This window comes from Antechinus flavipes, chromosome 4 (genome assembly GCF_016432865.1).
Source record: "Antechinus flavipes isolate AdamAnt ecotype Samford, QLD, Australia chromosome 4, AdamAnt_v2, whole genome shotgun sequence".
NCBI classification, from domain to species: Eukaryota; Metazoa; Chordata; class Mammalia; order Dasyuromorphia; family Dasyuridae; genus Antechinus; species Antechinus flavipes.
In genome coordinates this window covers 162,796,758-162,822,656 of record NC_067401.1, presented here as the reverse complement: position 1 = coordinate 162,822,656, position 25,899 = coordinate 162,796,758, and the positions used below count along the sequence as shown (strand labels likewise).

The window sequence follows — 25,899 nt, the reverse complement described above, 5'->3', positions numbered from 1 at the left end:
TTAGAGTTAATGTAATCTAGACTCTACTTAAGTGTATGAATCCTTTCCACAACATACCTGATAAAAAGTCATCTAGTTTTGGTTTAAATACCTCCAGTGACAAAGAATTCAATATTTCTCAACATAGCCTACTCCTTTGTGAGACAGATTTAATTGTTTAAAAGTCTTTATTATGTTAGGACAAAAATCAATTTCCCTATAACTTTTACTCATTAATTCTCTAGAACCACAAAGAAGTTTAATTTCTTTTCCATATAACTGTTCTTAAAATATCTGAAAATAGTAAGTCTTCTTTATTCCTTGATTTCCTTACTCTATTATTTTCTCCACAGTCTTATTCTATAAAACCTTCCCTCTTCAGTAATACTCATTTCCTTCCCATTCCAGGCTCTCATCTTCCTCCTCTTTTCAAACCTTGACCTTTACATTAAGGTAATATTTAATTTAGACTGATAATATTTAATATGTTGAATTCTAGCAAAGAAGTTGTCATTTTAAGCATTAACCAAAATAAGGGAACATTTTTCAGGGACATGGGGAAAAGGAATTAAAATCACACCAAATAATCTTTTTCTTGTTCCATTCATTTATAAAGTTAGTCCTTTCTACTTTCTCTTCCTCCCAGTATCTTATTTGCCAATTTTCTTCTTGCCACTACAATATTTCCAAGGAACTAAAAATACTTACTTCCGTTTAAATATTTCTTCTTCTTTTTTTCTAATTAGTTGTATAGACTGGAGTTTATCCTCTAAGTCTTTTATTCTAAAAAATCAATATTGGAGAAGAAAACATATATGAAAGAACTAAGATAAAAACTGCTGAAATGAAATCAAAGAACACAGTATATACTTTCAAGTCCATGGTCTCTATCACTGTATTACTCTGTAAATGAATTAGGCGAGCTAGAACTGTGTAAGGTCAATGCTGAAATTAAAGGATGTTGTGAAAAGTAAAGGATGAGGAAAATAATGGTGGAGACTGAGAAAGTGTTCAATGTTCAATTAATTCCTACTAGAACTACATATAATTAAGCTCAGTTGGCAGTCTGTAAAGACCAACGATGACTGTGGGTAACCACTCCTACTGGAGTAGGAAAGTCATGGATGACTACTGAGGGTTGGTAGAAAAAATAAACTATCCAACTAAAAATAAAGAATAAAAAATAAAGATGATAAAAACACATAAAAAAATTTTCAAATAGCAAGGACCAATTTACAATACCGGGCATTTTTCACAGCTGTCAGATCCTTAATTTCCAAGTCTTTGCGCTTTACTTCTTTTTCCAGCTCCAAATTAGTTGTTTCTGCTACCAGTAGGGATTCTGCTGCTTTAATACCAGCCACTTTAAGAGCCTCAAGTTCTTTGGCCAATAGCTTTACCTTTTAGAGAAGAAAAAATTTCAGAACGAGAAAGTGAGGATGACAAAATGAAGGTGTGGAAAAGGAAAAAAGGCTCTATCAGGAGTGGGTAAAAATAAAAGGAAAAAAATGTCTAGTCTCTTAAGCACAAGCTAAATAATGATAATTATTATTACACAACCAATACATTTGAAAATTCTTATTACTAAACCTTAAATAAGACATAATATTAATTCTTCTGAAATTGATTTTGTAGTCTCATTAAAGTGCCTAAGTATAGTATACTAACTTCTAAAATTATGTCTTACTTATGTAATTTTAATGCTAATCATTTTAATATTGAATCTCAGAAATCTCAGTCTTTCTTTTTTCTATCTGCCTTGTGTCTTTCTATCCAATTCTATCCAACTAATTCTATCCAATTAACTTAGTTTGGGCAGAGCATATCTAGCTTGGAAAGATTAGTAGCTGGGAATTCTAAGAATGCCCTAATATTAATCATAATTTTCACGCCAGGGCCTTTAATTATCATTGTACCCTTCTGTAGGACAAAACGATATATATTGTCCCACAAACAAAACTTGACATTGTCTTGTAGTTCAGACAAGAAAAGTAAAGCCATTCTCAACTAAATCTTCAGAGAAATCACTTTTGGGTTGGGGAAAAGAGACTTTTCAAGACCTCTTATAGACTACTATTGCATTCAAAAGGACAAGAATGATATAATTTATTCCCCAAGCATTTTCCCTCACATATGCCTATTGATTATCTTTTCAAACTTACCTTTCCCTGGGGGGGGAAAAATCATAAGATGGCAGGCAAGAGCAGTGCTTTATGAATAGAGAAAGTAGTGAAAAAGTCTTAGAAAAAGATCCAAACGTCATCACTTACTTCTATAAATTTAATAGGGTAATGGGACAAGGAGAGCAGGATTGTCAGGATGGATAATTCAAACCTGAGAAGGTATGATTTTCATCACAAAGAAAGTAAAACTCGTTTATGTTATAATGATATTATATTAGCATTACCTTGAGCTCGTGAGTCAAGACTACGTTACTCATATCATCAGCCTGAAGTCTAAATTCATGTTCTCTCTTTTTCAACTCAGATTCAAACTCTACTAGAAGCTCCTGCAGCAAAGAAAAAGAGTTATATGCATTAACATTCTACTACAGAGGAAAAAATAGTAAAAAAAAAAATACAAAAATTGAGGTTTCATCAGCATGAGAAGATCTGAAAGGAGAAAATAATTTTTTTCCATGAAGCCAGTATGAGTATTACTAAAAGTATTTTGGGAAGAGAAGAGAAATAGGCACCATGCTATGCATATTTTACAAATATTATTTCATTTGATTCTCATAACAACCTTGTAAGGAAGGTTTATTATCTCCCACTTTATAATTGAGGAAAGGCAGGCAAGCAGAGATTAAGTAACTTGCCATCACACAGCTACTTAAATGTCTGAAGCCAGGTTTGAACTTAGGTCTTTCTGCCTCCAAGCCCAGAACTCTTCATCAACAGTATTTTTAGGAGAAAGAAGTAAAAATTGATTATTTTGGCATTAACAAAATAGAAACATTTACCATTCTAACCAGACTTACCATTCAAAGATCCAAGATTACAATCTCATATTTTATAAGTAGAAAAAAATTCAAACAAGTAAAATGAACTTCCTTTCACCTCAAGGACACTTAATATAGACTATTCTAATACTGAAGTGAGGGTCTTACATAGGGACCATAGTTTTAAAAATATACAGTATTCAAAGAAACTTTTGAATTTGTAGGAAGTAGTGTCATATAGTAGAAAAAGCCTTGGATTTGAGATCAAAGATTTCACTGTTAAATCTTATTTTTAACACTTATTATTGATATGATCTTGTTCAAGTTAGTCTCTGACTTGTTTCTTCATCTATAAAATAAGCTGGCCAAACTAGATGTTTTAAGTCATGGAAGGAAAAACCTACATATCATGATTTAGGGTACATGTCAAAAGTTATACATAGCGATGGAGGAATTCAGAAGGAAGAATTTTCCACAAGTAAATTACAGCAGTTTTTTCAATACCTTTCTTTGTCTTTAGTTAGCCTTATGAGGCAGACAAGAATAAAAATGACAGAATCAAAATAAAAGACAAAAGTCTTTTCCTTTTGTGGTTGGCCATGGGGGCTGGGAGGAGGTGGGAGTGTGTGTGCAAATGTATGTGTGTGTATTTAAAAACAAACAATAAAGAAATCTATTTAAAAATACACACACACACACACACACACACACACACACACACACACCACAGATAGGATGGGATGGGACAGCTAAATGATGATACAGCACTGACCTGACATCAGGAGGACCTGAGTTCAAATCTGGACTGACACTTAACACTTCCTAGCTGTGTGACCCTGGTCAAGTCACTTAACCCCAATTTGCCCCCCCTCCCCCCCCCCACACACAAAAGAAGCCTATAAATGAACAGGCATAAACCTAGAGGCTAAGATAAAGTTATACTCATGTTAAGAAAGACCTTTTTTCTATGCTTTCACATTCCCCATCTGATGCTTTAATAATTTCACTCAATGATATGTAATGCTGGAGAAACTGCGGCAAGACAGAGATTAATTTTTAATATTTTAATAGTAGAAAATTTGGACTAGCCACAGCCAGCTGGCTGAATGGGACTCTTGTCTCAAAGCATCCAGCACCAAGTGATTAATTCCAGAGATTCCAGCTATCAGGAAAACCAAGGCAAGGGGGAGCAGAGCACGGGGTGAGTGGACAAGCCATAATTCCAGGAAAAGGATCATAATTTAGTTCTGCCAGGTTGGAGGTCAAGAAGTTTGAGAGCAAGAAACAGAGAGTCTAGGGCAGGAGATAATGAGTAATACCCAGGCATTTGAGATAAGCCCCCTGGAGTTTTATGACTCACCAGAATGTGAGAGTGGCCAGAGCTTAATGGGGTAAGGAAGGGGATGGGGTGGCCATAATAATTTTATTCAGTGCATAGCATAATAATTCAGGGAAACCAAGGCACAACAATTCAGGGGAACTGAGGCATTACAAATATTCATTTCCTTTGTTTAGAAGAATTGCCTACGTTAACCCTTATTGGATTGCTTGATGTCTTGAGGAAGAAGAAAGTGGGGGAGAGGGAATAAAATTTGGAACACAAGATTTTGTAAAGGTGAATGTTGAAAATTATCTTTGCATATAATTAGAAAAATAAAATATTATTAATTTTAAAAAATAATATTCATAAATTGTGGTATATAAATATTATGGAATATTATTGTTCGGTAAGAAATGACCAACAGGATGATTTCACAAAGGCCTGGAGAGACTTACATGAACTGATGCTGAAATGAGCAGGACCAGGAGATCATTATATACTTCAACAACAATACTATATGATGATCAATTCTGATGGACATGGCCATCTCCAGCAATGAGATGAACCAAATCAGTTCCAATAGATCAGTAATGAATTGAACCAGTTATACCCAGCAAAAGAATTCTGGGGGATGACTATTGAACCATTACATAGAATTCCCAATCCCTCTATTTTTGTCCGCCTGAATTTTTGACTTCCTTCACAGGTTAATAGTACACTATTTCAAAGTCCAATTCTTTTTGTACAGCAAAATAATTGTTTGGACATGTATACATATATTGTATTTAATTTATACTTTAACATATTTAACATGTATTGGTCAACCTGCCATCTGGGGGAGAGGGTGGGAGGGAAGAAGGGGAAAAATTAGAACAAAAGGTTTGGCAATTGTCAATGCTGTAAAATTACCCATGCATATAACTTGTAAATAAAAAGCTATAAAAATAAAAATTAAAAAATAAATCAATATAATATTAATTTTCAATAGCTCCATAAATGTAGAATCAGTACCAGAAGTGATGGGAGCAGAAAGGAGTTACAGGAAACAGTTGAATAGTGCTGCCAGCCCAGGAATAGCAGAGCAACCTAGTTAGAGACTTAGAAATCTGCAGGACAAGGAAAATTACTAAAAAGCTCAAATAGTTAAAATTCTGGACTAGTCTACATGAGGGCAGCAGATGTTAACTAGATTACAGACTCTATCCTTGGAATCAAGATAAAGATCTTGAAGAATTGGTTATTGACAGAAAACAAATAAGTGTTGTATTATAGTCTGAAATGCCTATAAAGAGTTGAAAGTAAAGAGGCAGATAGGGATATTTGTTCTAAGGCTCTTTTTCTTGGTCTCAAGGGAACTCTAAGACACAAACAAAGAAGCAAAGATAGTTCCTCAGCTATATGAGCTCTTTTACAATGTGTTGTGTGGGTCCACATTTGGTGATTCTGACTATATTGATGGTCAACAGAATCTAAAATAGTATCTTCCAGTACAGATAAAAAGTAATTTTTCTATGGACAGTCTTTATGTAAACCCAATCTCTTGATGGAAGATTATGGTATGAGGTTTCAGTCAGTCAAGGTAGAACTTCTGATAGCTTTTGGTATATAGACTTAATATTGTGTTAGTAATTATTCTGTTGCTCTTTTACTTTATTATTTGATTGGCTGTTTCTTTAGAATTGTTAATAGGCTCCCAATTATTTTCCCACATCCCCTCCAACATTGGTCATTATCGTTTCCTGTCATCTTAGCCAATCTGACAGGTGTGTAGTGGTATCTCAGAGTTGTCTTAATTTCCATTTCTCTGATCAACAGTGATTTGGAGCATTTTCATATGACTACAAATAGTTTCAATTTCTTTATCTGAAAATTGTCTGTTCATTTCCTTTGACCATTTATCAATTGGAGAATGGCTTGAATTATCATAAATTTGAATTAATTCTCTACATATTTTAGAAATGAGGCTTTTATTAGAACCTTTGAATATAACAATGTTTTCTCATTTTATTGTTTCCCTTCTAATCTTGTCTGCATTAGTTTTAATTGTACAAAAAGTTTTTAACTTAATATAATCAAAATTATCTACTTTGTGATCAATAATGATCTCTAGTTCTTCGTTGGTCACAAATTCCTTCCTCCTCCACAAATCTGAGAAGTAAACTATCTTATGTTCTTCTAATTTGTTTATAATATCATTCTTTATATCTAGATCATGAACCTATTTCGACCTTATTTTGGGTACATGGTGTTGTGTGGGTCACTAGCTAGTTTCTTCCATATTAGCTTCCAATTTTCCCAGCAGTTTTTGACAAATAGTGAATTCTTATCTCAAAAGCTGGGGTCTTTGGATTTGTCAAATACTAAACTGCTATAGTCATTGACTATTTTGTTCTGTGAATCTAACCTATTCTACTGATCAACTACTCTGTTTCTTAATCAGTACCAAATGGTTTTGATGACCACTGCTTTATAATATAGTTTTACAGCTAGGATACCTTCATTTGATTTTCTTTTCATTAATTCTCTTGAAATTCTTGACCTTTTGTTTTTCCAGATGAATTTTGTTGTTATTTTTTCTAGGTCAATAAAATAGTTTCTTGGGAGTTTGGCATAGCACTAAATAAATAGATTAGTTTAGATAGTATTGTCATCTTTATTACATTCGCTCGACTTTTGGTAAAACACTTGATATTTTTCCAGTTGCTTAGATCTGACTTTATTTATGTGGAAAGTGTTTTGTAGTTTTGCTCATATAATTCCTGACTTTCCCTTGACAGATTCCCAAATATTTTATACTATTGATAGTTATTTTAAATGGAATTTCTCTTTGTATCTCTGATTTTGGATTTTGTTGGAGATGTATAAAAATACTTATGATTTATGTGGATTTGTTTTGTGTCCTGCAACTTTGTTAAAGTTCTGAATTACTTCCAATAGTTTTTTAGTTGATTCTCTAGGGTTCTCTAAATATACCATTATATCATCTGCAAAGAGTGATAATTTGGTTTCCTCATTACCTATTCTAATTTTAATCTCTTAGTTTTCTCTTATTGCCAAAGCTAGCATTTCTAATAAAATATTGAATAGTAATGGTGACAGTGGGCAATCTTGTTTCACTCCTAATCTTATTGGGAATGATTCCAGTTTATCCCCATTACATATGATTTTTGCTGATTTTAAATAGATGCTACTGACTGTTTTAAGGAAAAGTCCATTTATTCCTATACTCTCAAGTGTTTTTAACAGGAAAGGACGTTGGATTTTATCAAATGCTTTTTCTGCATCTATTGAGATAATCATTTGATTTTTGTTAATTTGGTTATTTATATGGTCAATTATGCTAATAGTTTTTCTAATATTGAATCAGTCCTGCATTCCTGATATAAATCCTACTTGGTCATGGTGTATTATTCTGGAGATGATTTTTTGGTAATCTCTTTGCTAATATTTTATTTAAGATTTTTGCATCAATATTCATTAGGGAGATTGGTCTCTAATTTTCTTTATTTTTGTCCTATCTGGTTTAGGTATCAATACCATGTCTGTGTCATAAAAGGAATTGGTAGGAGTCCTTCATTCCCTATTTTTTCACATAGTTTATATAGTATTGGAATTAATTGTTCTTTAAATATTTTGTAGAATTCATATGTAAATCCATCTGGTCCTAGGGATTTTTTCTTAGGGAGTTGATTAATAGCTTGTTCTATTTCTTTTTCTAAAATGGGACTATTTAAGTAATTTATTTTCTCTTCTGTTAATCTGAGCAATCTATATATTCTTCCATTTCACTTAGGTTGTCAAATTGATTGGTATAAAGTTGGGCAAAATAACTCCTAATTATTGCTCTAATAATTGAGACTAACAATTTGATTTTCCTCTTTTTCTAATCAAATTAACTAAAGTTTATCTTATTTTGTTGGTTTTTTTCATAAAACTAACTCTTAGTTTTATTTATTAATTCAATAGTTTTTTTAGTTTCAATTTTATTGATCTCTCCTTTTATTTTTAGAATTTCAAATGTGGTATTTGATTGGGGGTTTAAAAATTTTTTTTTCCCATAGCTTTTTTAATTGCAAGCCTAATTCATTGATCTTCTCTTTCTCTATTTTATGTAAATAAGCATGTAGAGATATAAAATTTCTCTTTATTACTGCTTTGGCTGTATCCCATAAATTTTGGTATGTTGTCTCATTATTGTCATTCTCCTGGATGAAATTATTGTGTCTATGATTTGCTGTTTCACCCATTCATTCTTTAGGATGAGATTTAATTTAGTTTCCAATTACTTTTTGGTCTATTTTCCCCTGGCCTTTTATTGAATCTAATTTTTATTGCATCGTGATCTGGGGGGGGAAAAAAAAGTACTTACTATTTCTGTCTTTCTGCATTTGCTTCTGAGGTATTTATGTCTTAATATATGGTCTATTTTTGTATAAATTCCATGAACTGCCGAGAAGAAAGTGTATTCCTTTCTGTCTCTATTCAATTTTCTCCAAAGATCTATCATTACTAACTTTTCTAGTATTCTATTTACCTCTTTAGCTTCTTTCTTATTTATTTTGCGGTTTGATTTATCTAGTTCTGAGAGTACAAGATTGAGATCTCCCACTATTATAGTTGGCTGTCTATTTTTCTTGCAACTCTCTTAACTTCTCCTTTAGGAATTTAGATGCTATACTACTTGGTGCATATATGTTTAATATTGATATTGCTTCATTATCTATGCTACCCTTTAGTAAGATATAGTTTCCTTCCTAATCTCTTTTATTTAGATCAATTTTTGCTTTTGCTTGATCTGAGATGAGGATGGCTACCCCTGTTTTTTTTTTTTTTTTTACTTCACCTGAAGCATAATAGATTCTGCTCCAGCCTTTTACCTTTACTCTGTATGTATTGCTCTGCTTTAAATGTGTTTCTTGTAAACAAGATTGTAGGATTCTGGCTTTTAATCTAGTCTTCTATCTGTTTCCACTTTAAGGGAGAGTTCACCCCATTCACTATTAATTCTGTATTTCATGCCATCTTGTTAACCCCAAATTATTCTTTTCTCTTTCCTTTTCCCCTTTCCCTACTCCACAGTATTTTACTTGTGAGTACAACTAGTCTCAAACAGTCCTCCCCCTTTAGAAACCCTCTCCCTTTCTTATAACTTTCCCCTACTATTTCTGTTTTCCCTTCTATTTAGCTTAACCCTTCCCTCTTCCCCTTTGTCCTCCCACTTTTCTATAATGTGAGAGAAGTTTCTCACTGAAACCATATATGTCTAATATTCTTTCTTGTGAGCCAAATCTGATGAGATTAAGATTCACACAATGTTCATCACCCTCTCTTCTTTCCTTCAATTATAATAAGTTTTCTTTGCCTCTTCCTGAGATGTAATTTCCCTCATTTTATGTCCACTTTCCTCTTTTTTCCAGTACATTTTGCTTTCCATCTCTAGTTTCTTTTTTATATTATAACAGTAAAATCAGATTATACATGCACTCTCTATGTATATCCATAACAGCAATACAATTCTCAAGAGATCTTTTATTTTTACCTTTTTATGCTTCTCTTGAGTTCTATATTTGGAGGTCAAATTTTTTATTTAGCTCTAGTCTTTTCATCAGAAATAAATGGAAATCACCTGTTTCATTGAATATCCATCTTATTCCCTGAAAGAAAATACTCAGTTTAGCAGGGTAATTTATTCTTGGCTGTATTCCTAGTTCCTTCACCTTTCGGAATATTAGATTTTAAGCCTTTCAGTCTTTTAAAGTGGAAGCTGCTAGGTTCTGGGTAATCCTTATTGTGGCTCTTCGGTATTTGAATTATTTCTTTCTGGCTGCTTGTAATATTTTTTCTTGGTCAGACAGTTCTGAAATTTAGCCACGATATTCCTTGGAGTTTTAATTTTGGAGTCTCTTTCAGGAGATGTTCAGTGAATTCTTTCAATGGTTATTTTACCTTCTGAATCTGTAACATCCAGGCAGTTCTCTTTGATGATTTCCTGAAAAATAGTGTCTAGGCTCTGTTTTCCATCATAGTTTTCAGGAAGTCTAATAATGCTTAGATTGTCTCTCCTAGATTTATTTTCCAGATCAGTTATTTTCCCAATTAGGTATTTTACATTTTTTCTATTTTTTTTTTCATTTTTTTGGTTTTGCTTGATTGATTCTTGTTGTCTCACTGAATCATTCATTTCCATTTGTTCCTCTGAATTTTAGTGAATTATTTTCTTCATTTACTTTTTTTTACTTCTTTTTGTATTTGTCCAATTGAATTTTTAAATTAGTTGTCTTGTTCTATGAAAAATTTTCCCATTTTACAAGTTCTGTTTTTTAAGGAGTTATTTTCTTTTTTTCATTTCACAAATTCTATTTTTTAAAAAGTTTTTTTTTCTCTTTCACAAATTCTGTTTTTCTGAGAGTTATTTTCTTTTTCCATTTTATCAAATCTATCTTTTAATTAATTATATGCCTTTTCCAAACTCTCTTGCAAAGTTTTCAATTCCTTTCTTCATTTTTCTTCAAGTTCTCTTTTAAGATCCTTTTTAATTTCTTCTAGGAGAGCCTTTTGTGGGGACCAATTTATATCACCCTTTGGGGCTTCATCTGGAGTTGATTTGCTTTTAGTCTCCTCAGGGTTTGAAATGTATTCTTCTCTTTCACCATAAAAACTCTCTATTGTCAGAGTTCTCTTTGCTTTTTTACTAATTTTTTTTTTTAAGTTAAGGTCTGCTTTTAGGGCAGGGGAGGCTTTCCAAGCTTCCTCTACAAGCAACAGCAGCTGCACTGAGTCCGTGTTGACTCACTCCCGGTGCTGGGTAGGCATGGCCAGGTCCCATGAGTGTTTCAGGGTTCACTATTTACCTTTTGCATTTGTGTTGGATGTGTTATAACTTCTTTGCTGATCTACTGGCTTGCAACTGGGGCAGTCAACATTGCTGTAGATTCCTCCCCATAGATTCTCCACCATGTGGAGTCTGCACCACCCCAGCTCTGTGCTGCCTGTGCTAGTATCTGTGCTGGTATTTGTGCTGGGCCTGCTTGCTCTTGACCTGCTTCTCTCTATTCCTGATTAAAACACACCTTTTTCTGGAGATCTTTGAAATTATCTTCGCCCGGTAATTTGTTGCACTCCCAAAATTTATGGATTCTGCCAGTCCAGAGCTAATTCAGAGGCTGGATGTGCTAATTAATCTGAGGGTTGTAGGAGAAAATCAGAAAGAAATGTGTGTACTCTTCACCATTTTGACTCTACACCCGGAAGTGTGGTCACCTTTTTTTCTAAGGCATTTTGTCAAATTATAGATTCTTAATATATTACAATACATAATTTATTCCAATAATTATAGCCTAATGTCATGTACAGTTTTTCATATGATGTTTCTTTTTTTTTTTTAATTTAAATTTTATTTTATTTAATAATAACTTTGTATTGACAGAATCCATGCCAGGGTAATTTTTTACAACATTATCCCTTGTACTCGCTTATGTTTCGTTTTTTCCCCTCCCTCCCTCCACCCCCCCCCCCCAAGATGGCAAGCAGTCCTATATATGTTAAATATGTTGCAGTATATCCTAGATACAATACATATTTGCAGAACCGAACAGTTCTCCTGTTGCACAGGGAGAATTGGATTCAGAAGGTAAAAATAACTCGGGAAGAAAATCAAAAATGCAAATAGTTCACATTCGTTTCCCAGTGTTCCTTCTTTGGGTGTAGCTGTTTCTGTCCATCATTTATCCATTGAAACTCAGTTAGGTCTCTTTGTCATAGAAATCCACTTCCATCAGAATACATCCTCATACCATATCGTTGTCGAAGTGTATAATGATCTCCTGATTCTGCTCATCTCACTTAGCATCAGTACATGTAGGTCTCTCCAAGCCTCTCTGTATTCATACTGCTGGTCATTCCTTACAGAGCAATAATATTCCATAACATTCATATACCACAATTTACCCAGCCATTCTCCAATTGATGGGCATCCATTCATTTTCCAGTTTCTAGCCACTACAAACAGGGCTGCTACAAACATTTTGGCACATACAGGTCCCTTTCCCTTCTTTAGTATTTCTTTGGGATATAAGCCCAATAGAAACACTGCTGGATCAAAGGGTATGCACAATTTGATAATTTTTTGGGCATAATTCCAGATTGCTCTCCAGAATGGTTGGATTTGTTCACAACTCCACCAACAATGCATTAGTGTCCCAGTTTTCCCACATCCCCTTCAACATTCATCGTTATTTTTTCCTGTCATCTTAGCCAATCTGACAGGTGTGTAGTGGTATCTCAGAGTTGTCTTAATTTGCATTTCTCTGATCAATAATGATTTGGAACATTCTTTCATATGAGTGGTAATAGTTTCAATTTCATCCTCTGAAAATTGTCTGTTCATATCCTTTGACCATTTATCAATTGGAGAATGGCTTGATTTCTTATAAATTTGAGTCAGTTCTCTATATATTTTGGAAATGAGGCCTTTATCAGAACCTTTAACTGTGAAAATGTTTTCCCAGTTTGTTGCTTCCCTTCTAATCTTGTTTGCAATAGTTTTATTTGTACAAAGGCTTTTTAATTTGATGTAATCAAAATTTTCTATTTTGTGATCAGTAATGGTCTCTAGTTCATCTTTGGTCACAAATTTCTTTCTCCTCCACAAGTCTGAGAGATAAACTATTCTATGTTCCTCTAATTTATTTATAATCTCGTTCTTTATGCCTAGGTCATGGACCCATTTTGATCTTATCTTGGTATATGGTGTTAAGTGTGGGTCCATGCCTAATTTCTGCCATACTAATTTCCAATTATCCCAGCAGTTTTTATCAAATAATGAATTCTTTTCCCAGAAGTTAGGGGCTTTGGGTTTGTCAAACACTAGATTGCTATAGTTGACTATTCTGTCTTGTGAACCTAGCCTTTTCCACTGATCCACTAATCTATTTCTTAGCCAATACCAAATGGTTTTGGTGACTGCTGCTTTATAATATAATTTTAGATCAGGTACAGCTAGGCCACCTTCATTTGATTTTTTTTTTCATTAATTCCCTTGAGATTCTCGACTTTTTATTGTTCCATATGAATTTTGTTGTTATTTTTTCTAGATCAATAAAATATTTTCTTGGAAGTCTGATTGGTATAGCACTAAATAAATAGATTAGTTTAGGGAGTATTGTCAGCTTTATTATGTTCGCTCGGTCGATCCAAGAGCACTTAATATTTTTCCAATTATTTAAGTCTGACTTTATTTGTGTGGAGACTTTTTTATAATTTTGCTCATATAATTCCTGACTTTCCTTTGGTAGATAGATTCCCAAATATTTTATGGTATCAACAGTTATTCTGAATGGAATTTCTCTTTGTATCTCTTGCTGTTGGGTTTTGTTGGTGGTGTATAAAAATGCTGAGGATTTATGGGGATTTATTTTGTAGCCAGCTACTTTGCTAAAATTATGAATTATTTCCATTAGCTTTTTAGTAAAATCTCTGGGGTTCTCTAGGTATACCATCATATCATCTGCAAAGAGTGATAGTTTGGTTTCCTCATTGCCTACTCTAATTCCTTTAATCTCTTTCTCGATTCTTATTGCAGAGGCTAGTGTTTCTAATACAATATTGAATAATAATGGTGATAGTGGGCAACCTTGCTTCACTCCAGATCTTACTGGGAAAGGTTCCAGTTTTTCCCCATTGCATATGATGCTTACTGAAGGTTTTAAATATATGCTCCTGACTATTTTAAGGAAAAGTCCTTTTATTTCTATGTTTCATATGATGTTTCAAAAAAAAAAAAAAAACTGAATGCAAACTAAATTTGTCTGTGACATTCAAATTAGCCTATTAAGCAGGTAAGAGTCAAAATGTAGTAGTGGTTTGCTACTATTGGTACCAATAATGTTAATTTGACTTTACCATTATTCTTACATGTAAAGAACAATTTATATTTGCAAATACTGTTGTTTTTCTTTCATTCTTGCAGAGGATCATGATAGCAGGGAAGTGATGCCATGACATGCAAGTGAGCTGAATTGAAGTGAGGGAGGACTGTGCAAAGTTACCAGCCTCACTTTCTCCTTCAGAGTCATCAGGGTCCAGTGGCAAAATAATAGATTAGGACACATGGAGATGGCTCCAGATGTGGTGAGAGACCTTGGCTTTTTTCAACTAAGGTCTCTAATAGGTTTCAGTTTGACTGAAGCTACACCCATTCAGTGATTAAGGCTCAGTAAGAAATGAGCAGAGAATGGTGTCTTTTACCTTGTTAGGGAAAAAAATAAATCTGGGAGGGGAAGACCCTCAGAGCTTCTAGCCAAAACAGAAATGATTACCATTTATCTTTACTCTGAGTCAATCAGAGCCAGACAATGACCAAGTGTTCCCAGAGAAATGACAATTTTGGTTACTGAAACCTCCCAAGATATCTTGGGGTTTTATAGGCTAAATTTTTTCCTTCTTTTTTCTTTTTTCTTAAGGAACATTCCTTAAACCAGAATGATCCTAACTCTTATAGATTAACTAACAATAGGTGCTGAAACATTACTACAATGATAAGAAAAATAAAAACAATTCAGAAGATGAAAACAAAGTCAAACTGCTACATCTAAAACCACAAGGAAAAATATGAATTGGTCTTCAGGTCATAGAAGAGCTCAAAAAGGATTTTAAAAATCAAGCAAGAGAGGTAGAAAAAAAATTGGGAGACAAAATATGTTCATGTTGATAACAGATTTAGTTCACATTTACTAGGCCAAATGCATAGTAATTTTCAGTTTTATTCCTCAATGGATGTTTCCAAAATTTCACAACAGCATGATTTCTAATTATAGATCAGTCCACAGATGCTAAAATTCTAAATAATCAAGGCAATACTTTTTGTTTTGTTTATTTTGTTTTTTAACATTTCTGAAAGCTATATCTTTCATAGATGAATAAAAGTCATAATAAAACCAAGATGAAATCATCATATAACTCAAATGAGTAACTCATGCAACAATTTAAAGAAGAAAAGAAAATTGACAGAAGGCCATTGACTAACAGCTCTTCCTACAAAGCTTGTACAGATTGATACAGCATTATCTCTCTGTAGGGAAATAAAACAGCAAAAGATTTTACTTTGTCAAGGGGGTGACTTTGAGGTCAATGTGGGCTTTATAGAAGTATACAATTGCAAAAATATAGTCCCCTGAATAGGCTATAGCAGCAGTGCATAGAGCATCTGGCCTGGAATTGATAAACCTGGTAGTTTAAATCCAGTCTTAGAAATTTACTAGTTAGATCTTGGACAAGTAATTTAAACTCTGCCTCAGTTTCCTCATCTATAAAATGGGAATAATAATAGTATCTATTTCCCAGGATGTTATGAGGATCAAATGAGATAATAATTGTAAAGTAACTATGAAGCACAGTGCCTTGCACATAGTACTATATAAATGTTAGCTATTCTTATTGTTGTTGTTTCTAAAGGATAATTCACATTAATCATTTAAATAATGTATAAACAATTTAATCACAATCCAATTACAGTCAAAATATTATTTGTACTTATGAATTACATACACCAAGCTAGACTTAATGTCCTCAAAGTTGACTCTTAACAATTAGTACAAAAAAGCAAAAATCTGAATGAATTTAGCAACAGATAACGTTTTAATAGTTTGTAATAGAAGTACCATCCTTTCATCTAGTGGAAAGGAACAGAAATCCTAGAGCCTCTGAATATATAGCCTATAAATGTGAAAACTTAAAAATCTAAACCAAATTTCCTATTTATCATGGTTAGAAAATCAGTAATAAGACTCTTCTCTTCTCAGAGAAACTGCTTTCACAGATATTTAAAGTTTGAAATCAGAAAATACTAAGTTTTGATATACTAGGTTACATACATGTTTGCCAGCCTCTCTCTAGACAATTTTTTAAAGTACTTGATAGCTCCAGCTTTTGTGAGAAACAACATAAATCATTTCATATCATTCTGATTTCCTTGGTAAGATATTCCAAAAAGACTGATGTGGGTTCAAAAATATGGTACTTGATACAATAAACATTATTGTGATAGATTTCTCAGGAACAGAAAAAAAATCAGATAATAATAATTGATACAGTTTAGAATTCAAGTTCTCCAGGCTGAAAACATTTTGCAAAGCTATAAATCTGGGTATATTACTTAAAATTTCTAATTTAAAACTCCTTTTTGTGTCCCCTGTTCTTTTGTTTCTAAATTCAAAAGGGGCTTTCATAAAATGTCAAGCTTTTAAAATCTAGCCCACTGTTTGATACAGAAATTTTATTTTCAAATATTAGGACTGGAGCTGAGCCAAGACAGTGGAGAGTTGACAGGTCTTTATCTGAGTTGTTCCTGCAGTCCCTCAAATCAACACCAGATCAAGTCTCTGAACTGTTTTTGGAGTGACAATCTGTAAAGGTCTGAAACTCTGAGTTGATGCACTGAGGATGGACAACCGAGTACTTAAGGCTAACTACTGATTGGACAATACTCTATTAGCATATGCTTGGAAAATGGCCCTTCCCACTATTCTGTGGTGGTTCAGTCTTTTGGTGTATATAGAAAATTGTGGGAAGGATTAGGGGGTGGAGTAAGACTAGCCAGAGTCACTTTGGCCGTGGAGGTGGCCTCTAAAGACTAAGAAAAAAGACTAAGGACTTTTGCTTATCTTAACTCCGGTTGATTCTAAGGTATCCAGGGTGCTAACGTGGTCATCATAAGAACCCACAACTATTTGAAGTGTAACAAATTCCCAGCAGAAGATATTTTGCAAGAATTTCAGAAAAGTCTGTTTCAATAGGTTGAGGAAGGTGGCTGAGCGCAGGCACAATGCAGGGACCTAGGGTGATGTAGCGTCCACCCACCAGGGAATCTACTGAGAAGCTCTTAGCTAAAATAGAGCAATGTTGGCTATTCTGTCCTGGTGGAAAGCCAATAGACTATCTGTAAGATATGCAATGCAACTACAAAAGGCAAATAGTGAGCGCCTGAATACCAAGAATTATGTGGGACTTGGCCAAGTCCCACACACCCAACCAGCATCAGAAGGAAGTCAGCAGCCCCAGGCCCAGGGCAGCATGAAGTTTCTGTTCCTAGAGAGGAAGCTTGGGACAATTTCCCCTTTGCCCTACGAACAGGCCTCAATCTTTTAAAAAATGAGCAGAAAAGCAAAAAGAACTCTGACCATAGATAGCTTCTATGGAGAAAGAGAACAGATCTCAAACCCTGAGGATCCTAAAGACAAATCATCTCCAAATCAAGCCTCTAAGGGAGATATGAATTGGTCCTCATCTAACAAGGCTCTCTTGGAAGAATTCAAAAAGAATCTTAAAAGAGAGTTAAAGCAAAATGGGGAAAAAAAATGAAAACTTTGCAAGAGGATTTAGAAAAAGAAACACAGAAATTATCTGAAGAAAACTTTAAAAATTGATTTCATGAAATGGAAAAATCATATATTTCCTTACAAAATAAATTTGATGGAGCAGCTAGTTGGCATAGTGGATAGAGCACCAGCCCTGAAGTCAAGAGGACCTGAGTTCAAATCTGGATCTGTCCTCAGGCCCTTAACACTTCCCAGCTGTATGACCCTGGGCAAGTCACTCAACCCCAATTACCTCAGCAAAACAAATAAATAATTTTTAAAATAAAAAAAAAATAGATTTGACAAAATGGAAAAAGCATATAACTCCTTACAAAATAGATCTGAAAAAGAAACCAATTCATTGAAAAACAGAATTTGTGAAATGGGAAAAAAAAATCAAATATTAGTACTGACTGTCTCATTTATTTTAGGTTTTCATTTGGGACATAGAGCCAGATTGACTTGTTTACCTTACAATTTTAAAAATCAGATTGTTTACTTTACAATTTCAAAGTTGTAACTTAAAGCATTTTCATTCATAATGTTCAAAATTCTAATTCTGATTACATATAAATTTTATGCTGATGTATATAGACAATTTTTTCAAGAAGAAAAACACATGGACATTTAAATTATAAACATTCCAAAAGTTTCAGAATTATATAACTCTGATGAAGATGTGATTTAGTCAGTAATTTACATTCTAGCAAATTCATCTTTAAAAACTGGAATGCAAATTTACAGTAATTAAAAAACTATATCTTGATCTCACTGAAGGTATTTCAGAAACCCCTCTAGGGTTGGTTGTAAGGAGTTTTAGGAAAGAAGAGAGAATTCTCAAGCATTTGAATCAGCCTATGACATTAGAATTCCTAATTTAACAATCTTTAATAAATATCAAGGATTTACTCAATTTTATTTTGATTATGGTTTACAAATTCACTTTCAAAAGATCAAACTTTATACTAGATTATCTGTTATGTAGGGGAAGAGGGGAGAAAAAGGAAGGGAGAAAAAATTTGGAACAAATTTTTTTGTTTCGCAAGGATGAATGTTGAAAACTATCTGCATATATTTTGAAAATAAAACCATTATTTAAAATAAAATAAAATTTAAATTTTTAAAAAAAGATCACACCTGATTTTTTTTGGAGGAGGAGTCATGAATAGGTTGTTTTATCTTTCTAAAAATTATTAATTTATTTTTAGTATTCTTTTTGAATCTTGAGTGCCAAATTCTCTCTTTTAAACTCCTGTCCCATTTACTGAATAAGCAAGCAATATAATTAAACATATAAAACATAGCTCCATATTAGCCATATTCCAAAAACAAAGCAAGAAAAATAAAGTGGGAAAATTATATTTCAATTAACACTCAGAATTCATAAGTTCTTTCTTTGAAGGTAGATAGTATTTTTTTCATCATGAATCCTTTGGAATTGTCTTGGTCCATTGTATTGATCAGAGTACCAAGTCTTTCACAGTAGATCATCATTACAACATTATTGTTATTATGCACAATGATCTCCCAGTTTTTCTCACTTCACATTTGTCCACATAAATATTCTCATATTTTTTTGAAACTACACTACTCATTATTTATAACATAATAGTACTCCATCACAATCATATGTCACAACTTGTTCAATCATTCACCAACTAATAAACATCACTTTGATATTTCCAATTCTTTGTCACCACAGGAAAAAAGGCTATAAATATTTTTACACATATAAGTCTTTTTCCTTTTATCTTTTTTTAAGTTAAAAAGTTTTCGTACAAATTTTAAAAAGATTTACTATATAATAATAGAACACATTGTATTTAGAACTGTTCATCTTTGGTTCCTTATAGGTTTGAAGTAGAAGAGATAACAGGAATAAGAAACAAGAAATATACACAAACACAATAATAATGATCAGAAGTGAAATTAGAAAAAAAACAGGGTGGTAATAATTGATTGCAGACAAAGTTAAAGTTTAAAAAGAATCAAAAGATTCTACAAATCTATATTATATGTCAGTCATATCAACATTGTTTTAGACTATTCGAAACAATCACATAGTATAAGGTTGGAATATTGTTGTAGTATAGGAAATAATGAGTTGGTGACTTTAGAAAAATATGGAAAGACGCAAACAAAAGGATGATGTTATTCACCTTCAGAGAAAAAGAGGGCAAATTAGCAAAATACAATCTTCTATAAATGTATATGAATGTTTGTGTAAGATTATAAGTATCTGTGCACATGTATGTGTACATGCATATGCATATATGTATGTGTACTGTATATCTATGTGTATATATATGTGTGTGCACACATGGATGTGTATCACATTTACATATATATAAATATATCTGTGCTTAATTGTCACCTATTTAGGGAAGATCAGGGGAGAAAAGGGGGGAAAAAAGAATAAAGTTCAAGGTTCAAAGCAGAGAACAAATTCAAACATATAAGGAAGCAAATAAAAGATGAACAGTCCCAAATACAATGTATTCTATTATTATATAGTCTTTTGTGTGTGTGTGTGTGTATGTGTGCAATGTATTCTATTATTATATAGTCTTTTGTGTGTGTTTAAAAAATTTTTTTTAAATAAATGTGACTGTATTGGTCAACCTGCCATCTGGGGGAGAGGATGGGGGGGAAGGAGGGGAAAAATTGGAACAAAAAGTTTGGCAATTGTCAATGCTGTAAAACTACCCATGCATATAACTTGTAAATAAAAATCTATAATAAAAAAAAATAAATGTGACTCAGTTCTATATTCAGTATATATTTGAGAAATGAGGCCTTTAATCAGTGAAATGTATTGTAACATATTTTTGATACTACTTTATAATCTATGCTATCTTTTAACAAAATGTAGTTTCCTTGATTATCTTTTAATTAGATCTATTTTTGCTTTTGCTTTATCTACTGCCCTGATTGCTCCCTTTCCCTTTTTTTTTTTTTTTTTCGTTAGCTGAAGCATATTAGATTCTATTCTGGCTCTTTATTTTAACTCTGAATATATCTTTCTGTTTCGATGATATTTCTTGCAAATGACAAATAGTTAGATTTTTTTTCTGGCTTCTAATCCATTCTGCTATCTGCATCCCTTCTCAAGAGTTTATTTTGCAACTGTATGGACATGTAAAAATATATTATATTTGACTTACACTTTAACATATTTAACATGTATTGGTCAACCTGCCATCTGGGGGAGAGGGTGGGGGGAAGGAGGGGAAAAGTTGGAACAAAAGGTTTTGCAACTGTCAATCCTAAAAAATTACCCATGCATATATCTTGTAAATTAAAAGCTATATAATAATAAAAAAATAAATAAATAAAAATTTTTTAAAAAGTTTATTTTGCTTCTAACCACTATTTCCTTTAATTAGGCCTCCCTTTTATATTCCTCTTTCCCTTTCCCTTATTCCCTTTTCCTTCTGTTTCCCAATGCGGATACAGGTGTATACACAACTGAGCATATATATATATTTTTCCCTCTCTGAATAAATTCCAATGAGAATAAGGTTCAAATATTGTCTTACACACACACCCATACCATTTCCCCCTCCATTATAGAAACTCTTCTTCTTGCATCTCTTTTATTGCTAGAAAAAATTCCCCCATTCTAACTTCCCAGTACATCCCTCTTCATTTTTTTTGGTGATCATTCCAACATAATCAACTCACACTCATGCCTTATAACTTCTCTAATAATGATAAAGTTCCTAAGAGTTACGTGTATCATTTTCCTATATAGGGATGTAAATAACTTTGTAGAGTTCCTTAAAATTTACACTTTCATGTTCATCTTTTTATGTATCCCTTAAGTCTATTTGAATGTCAAATTTTCTATTCAGCTCCAGTCTTTTCATCAATAATGCTAGACAGTTCTCTATTTTGTTAATTTCTTTTTCCTCTTGAAAGATTACACTCTGCATTTTACTTCTTGTGATTCTTGGTTGTAATTCTAATTCCTTTAGCTTCTGGAATATCATTTTCCAACTCCTCCACTACTTGAATGTAGAAGCCACTAAGTCTCATGGGATCCTGATTATATCTCCATGATAACATGAATTGGGTTTTTTTTTTTGTTTTTTTTTTTTTGGTTGTCTCAAGTATTTTTTCTTTCACCTGGGGACTCTGGAATTTGGCTACAATACTCCTTGGAGGTTTGATTTGGAGACTTCTTTCAGGAGGTAATCAGTGAATCCTTTCAATTTCTATTTTACCCTTTGGTTTTAGGATCAGTGCAATTTTCCTGGATAATTTATTGAAAGATTGTATCTAGGCTCCTTCTATGATAATGGTTATTAGGTTCAGTAATTATTTCTTCTAGATCTATTTCCTGGATAAGTTGTTTTTCTTAATGAGATAGTTCACATTTTCTTCTCTTTTTTTCCCCCCATTTTTTGACTTTGATTTTTGATGTTTCATAAGAGTTATTAACTTCCACTTGCCAACTTCCCAAAAATTCTAATTTGGGGGGAATTCTTTTCTTCAGTGAGATTTTGTAGCTCTTCTTCTATCTGGCCACTTTGGTTTTTAAGGTTTTGGTTTAAACTTTAAGGTTTTTGGGGTTTTTCTTTTAATACCAGTAGGCCAATTTTGTTTTTTCAAATGTCATTTTATTCAGTATTTTTTGTGCCTCTTTTACCAAATTCTTAATTCTCTTTTCATAACTTTCCTGCATCACTTTTATTTCTTTTCTCAATTTTTCCTCTACAACTCTTAGCTTTAACTTTTCCAGGAATTCTTGCTGGGGTTTGGTTCAATTAACATTTTTCTTTGAGGCTTTTTAAGGATAGTTGCTTTTAATCTTCTGAGTTTTTATCTTATTCTTAGCTTGTCCACATAGTAACTTTTTATGATCAAATTCTTGTTGTTGTTGTTTGCTCATTTTCCCAGCCTATTTCTTGACTTTGTACTTAATCTGAAAGTTGGGCTCTGCTTATCTGGGGATCAGGATTTTTTGTGCTGCTATTTTCAAAGCTAGTTCTAAGAATCTGCAAATTTCTGATGCTTCCAAGGTAGTATGATCTTAGGGAGGATACAGTCACTGCACTATGGTCCTCTGGTTACCATGGCTATATTCCTTAAAACTTAGCCTTGAAACCATAAGTACCAGTCTTGCTTCCTTTTCACCAGTGCTCCTTTTTGTCCTGGATTTGAGACTTAGAAATAAGTATAGGCAACAGCGTTGCCAACCAGCATCAGCTAACTCCTGTACAAAGGTCCTCAATGAATCTTTTTCATGATGTTGTTGACCATTGTTGCCACCACTTTGCATGTGGAATCAGAAAGACCTCCTCCAAAAGGTCAAAGACTTCTGTCAATCTCAAATTTTTTTAGGGTAAGAAAAATGTTTCACTATTTGAGGCATTATTTTAGAATGCTTTTAAAAGTAATGTTGGGAAAGTTTATTTAGATTGATTCTAACCCTCCATCCTAACTCTACCCCTAATTTTTTAAATTTACAATGCAATGAATTTTAAAAGAGTTTTTTTCTTATTCCTTTTCATTCTAGTTATCTCCTTTTTAAAAAATCTGCTTAAAAAGATTAAAATTTTTAAAAAATGTGAACAGCTAGACATTTTTAACAGTTTAGAAATTTTCTCACTGAAAAGTTCTTGACTACATTAAAAAACTAATCCACCTTTTTTCTTTCTTTCCTTCTTTCCCTTCCTTCCTTCCTTCCTTTCTTTTCTTTCTTCCCTCCCTCCCTCCCTCCCTCCCTCCCTTCCTCTCTCCCTCCCTCCCTCCCTCCCTCCCTTTCTTTCTTTCTTTCTTTCTTTCTTTCTTTTTTTCTTTCTTTTTTCCTTCCTTCCTTCTTTCCTTCCTTCCCTCCTTCCTTTCTTCCTTCTTTCCTTTTTTTAAAGGCTGTTTTTGCTTTCTTATGGAACAGGTCTTTAAAAAAAAAAAAGGCACAATTCTGCTGCCATTCATACACTGAAACATTGCTAGAAAAGTAAGAAGACTGAAATAAAATCTTAGGCTATTGGGGTTAAGTGACTTGCCTGGGTCACACAGCTAGGAAGTGTTGAGTGTGTGAGATCAAATTTGAACTCAGGTCCTCCTGACTTCAAGGCTGGTGCTCAATCCACTGTGTCACTTAGCTGCCCCAAGAATTTACCTTTTCCCCCTTAAACTTTAGCAATACAGATACAGGTTTCAAGTAGCTTTTGTATAGTATATTATTCATCAAGATCAAATATTTCTTCCTGGAATAATGTTTCATGAGGTGGTCCCTACCATACCAGTTCTATATGTCCAGGAAACAAATTTTAGAGACTAATGATCATACATACATTGAAATTCCCTTAAGTCAACTCAAACTTTCTTAGATAAATTTGCACCCACTGCAAATAGATGAAAATGAAGAGGAGAGGCTTATTCAGGGCATCCACTGTCACCTCAACCTCAAGGCAGGTTGCCTGGCCCTAACCACTATATATGGTAAGGCAAACCAAAGGCAGAAGATAGGTCTTGACTGATAACCCCAAAAATCAGAGACACATGACGAAACAAGGAAATGGATAGTTGTTGGAATCCTTACAAAGTGTAAACTCATTAGAGTTGATAGAGAGAATAATTACCTAATTTAGCATGGTTCAGTATGATTGATCTGATCCTACGAGGACATGTTATGAGCCAGAACTTGAAACAAGGTACTAAGTGGAACTGATAGAAACAATGCTTGTGCTCACACCTTTAAAGAATGCATATAAGCAAGAAGCTGCCAGGGCCAAAGGGCACTCTGGGACAAACACAGGAGGACTCTGGGAGATTGAGAGCCATAAGCCCTCTCTCGGAGGCAAGAGAGATTCATTCCAACTTTCACCTTGGTGCTGGATGGAGGCTGAAGGATAAACTTTTGGATCTGGAGACATTCGGAGGGAGCTCTTGGAACCAAGCAGAGAGATAGGACAACAAGAAAACTAACCAGGTTATTTTGGAGGAAGCAATAAAAGATCTGACCTTTTAACACCTGATTGTATTTGGAATGATTATTGATCTGAACTAATATTAAGGCTAGCTCCAGAAAACCTCCCCAAGAAATCTGCTCCTACAGAGAACCATTATATTAAAGAAGAAGACCACCACAGATAGTCACGCAATCAAGTTGATCTATAGTATGCACTCCCCCTTCCCCAGTCTTTTAACTATTGGCTTCTATACCAGAAAACCTAGTAGCTGCTTCTGAAGATGAAAGTTGCTAAGGGTTCTTCTAAGTTTCAGATTCCCCTTAAGAAATACTCTAGGACTAAGCTTCTTAGACTGAGGATAATATGGTATGGTGATCCTACAACTGTGGGATCACAAAAAATCTGGCTTTTAAAAGGTTTCTGGATGTACAACAACCAAAATTTAATTAAAAGTCAAATGTGTAATGAATCTGAGGTTGTTCGTGGCAGCACTTGCCCATGTAAAATCACACAACACAATATGCACTGCCATCCTATCATGTATGCCATGCAATGCCAACAAACACCACCAGAAACACCTTAGTTCAGAGTTCAAGACTACTAATTATAGTATTTTTCCTGTATATGCAAAATTTTTTGCCCATACAGAAACATAATATTTTAATTACAGGAAATAAAGACTTTAAAACATTTCCTTATCATTCCTTAGCCATGTAAGTATCAAATCAAGTGATTATGTAAGAATGTTTGATTTTTAAAATTGTTATGATCTCCTTCTTTTACGGAAATATGTTTAGCAAGTAGAGAACAAAATCCTTTAATATTTCTCCACATCACTACTATATGTGCATAAACATCACTTTTCAAAATTAAGCCTAAACAAATGCAATTTCACAAACTAAAGTTCATATTTATTTGAGAAATCATTAGTGGGCAGCTAGATGGCGCAGTGAATAGAGCACCAGCCCTGAAATCAGGAACACCTGAGTTCAAATCTGACTTCAGACACTTAACACTTCCTAGCTGTAAGACCCTGGGAAAGTCACTTAACCCCAATTGTCTCAGAAAAGAGAGAGAGAGAGAGAGAGAGAGAGAGAGAGAGAGAGAGAGAGAAATCACTAGCAATATTTATATTTGTAAGAAATAATTCACTTTGTAATCCTATTCTATTCCAATCAGTATTAATCAATTTTATAGAATCATATTAAAGTTCTGTGTATAAGGCCCTAGCACTATGAGCTGTGGATTCTAAGTTCACTTGCTTAACTATACAAAGTCATCTAAAGGCCCTACACTCTTGTTTTTCCTTATCATGATGGCCAAGTCCAGAATGGTAGAGATGATTAAACTACATAGAAAGTTCCCCAAAATATGTTTGTACCTCTG

The 25,899-nt window shown here is 33.4% G+C and overlaps 1 protein-coding gene across 5 annotated transcripts in view; it reads right to left on the bottom strand.

Annotated features, from left to right (window-relative positions):
- CCDC57 (coiled-coil domain containing 57) overlaps positions 1–25,899 on the bottom strand; it is a 294,880-nt gene that overhangs the window by 198,513 nt on the left and 70,468 nt on the right. For all 5 annotated transcript variants that reach the window (XM_051995295.1, XM_051995297.1, XM_051995298.1 and 2 more), the window contains 3 exons: positions 2,387–2,488; positions 1,222–1,379; positions 688–762 (listed from right to left, as the gene is read on the bottom strand). In XM_051995295.1, the coding sequence (XP_051851255.1) occupies positions 688–762; positions 1,222–1,379; positions 2,387–2,488 (335 nt within the window). The remainder of the gene's footprint in view (positions 1–687; positions 763–1,221; positions 1,380–2,386; positions 2,489–25,899) is intronic.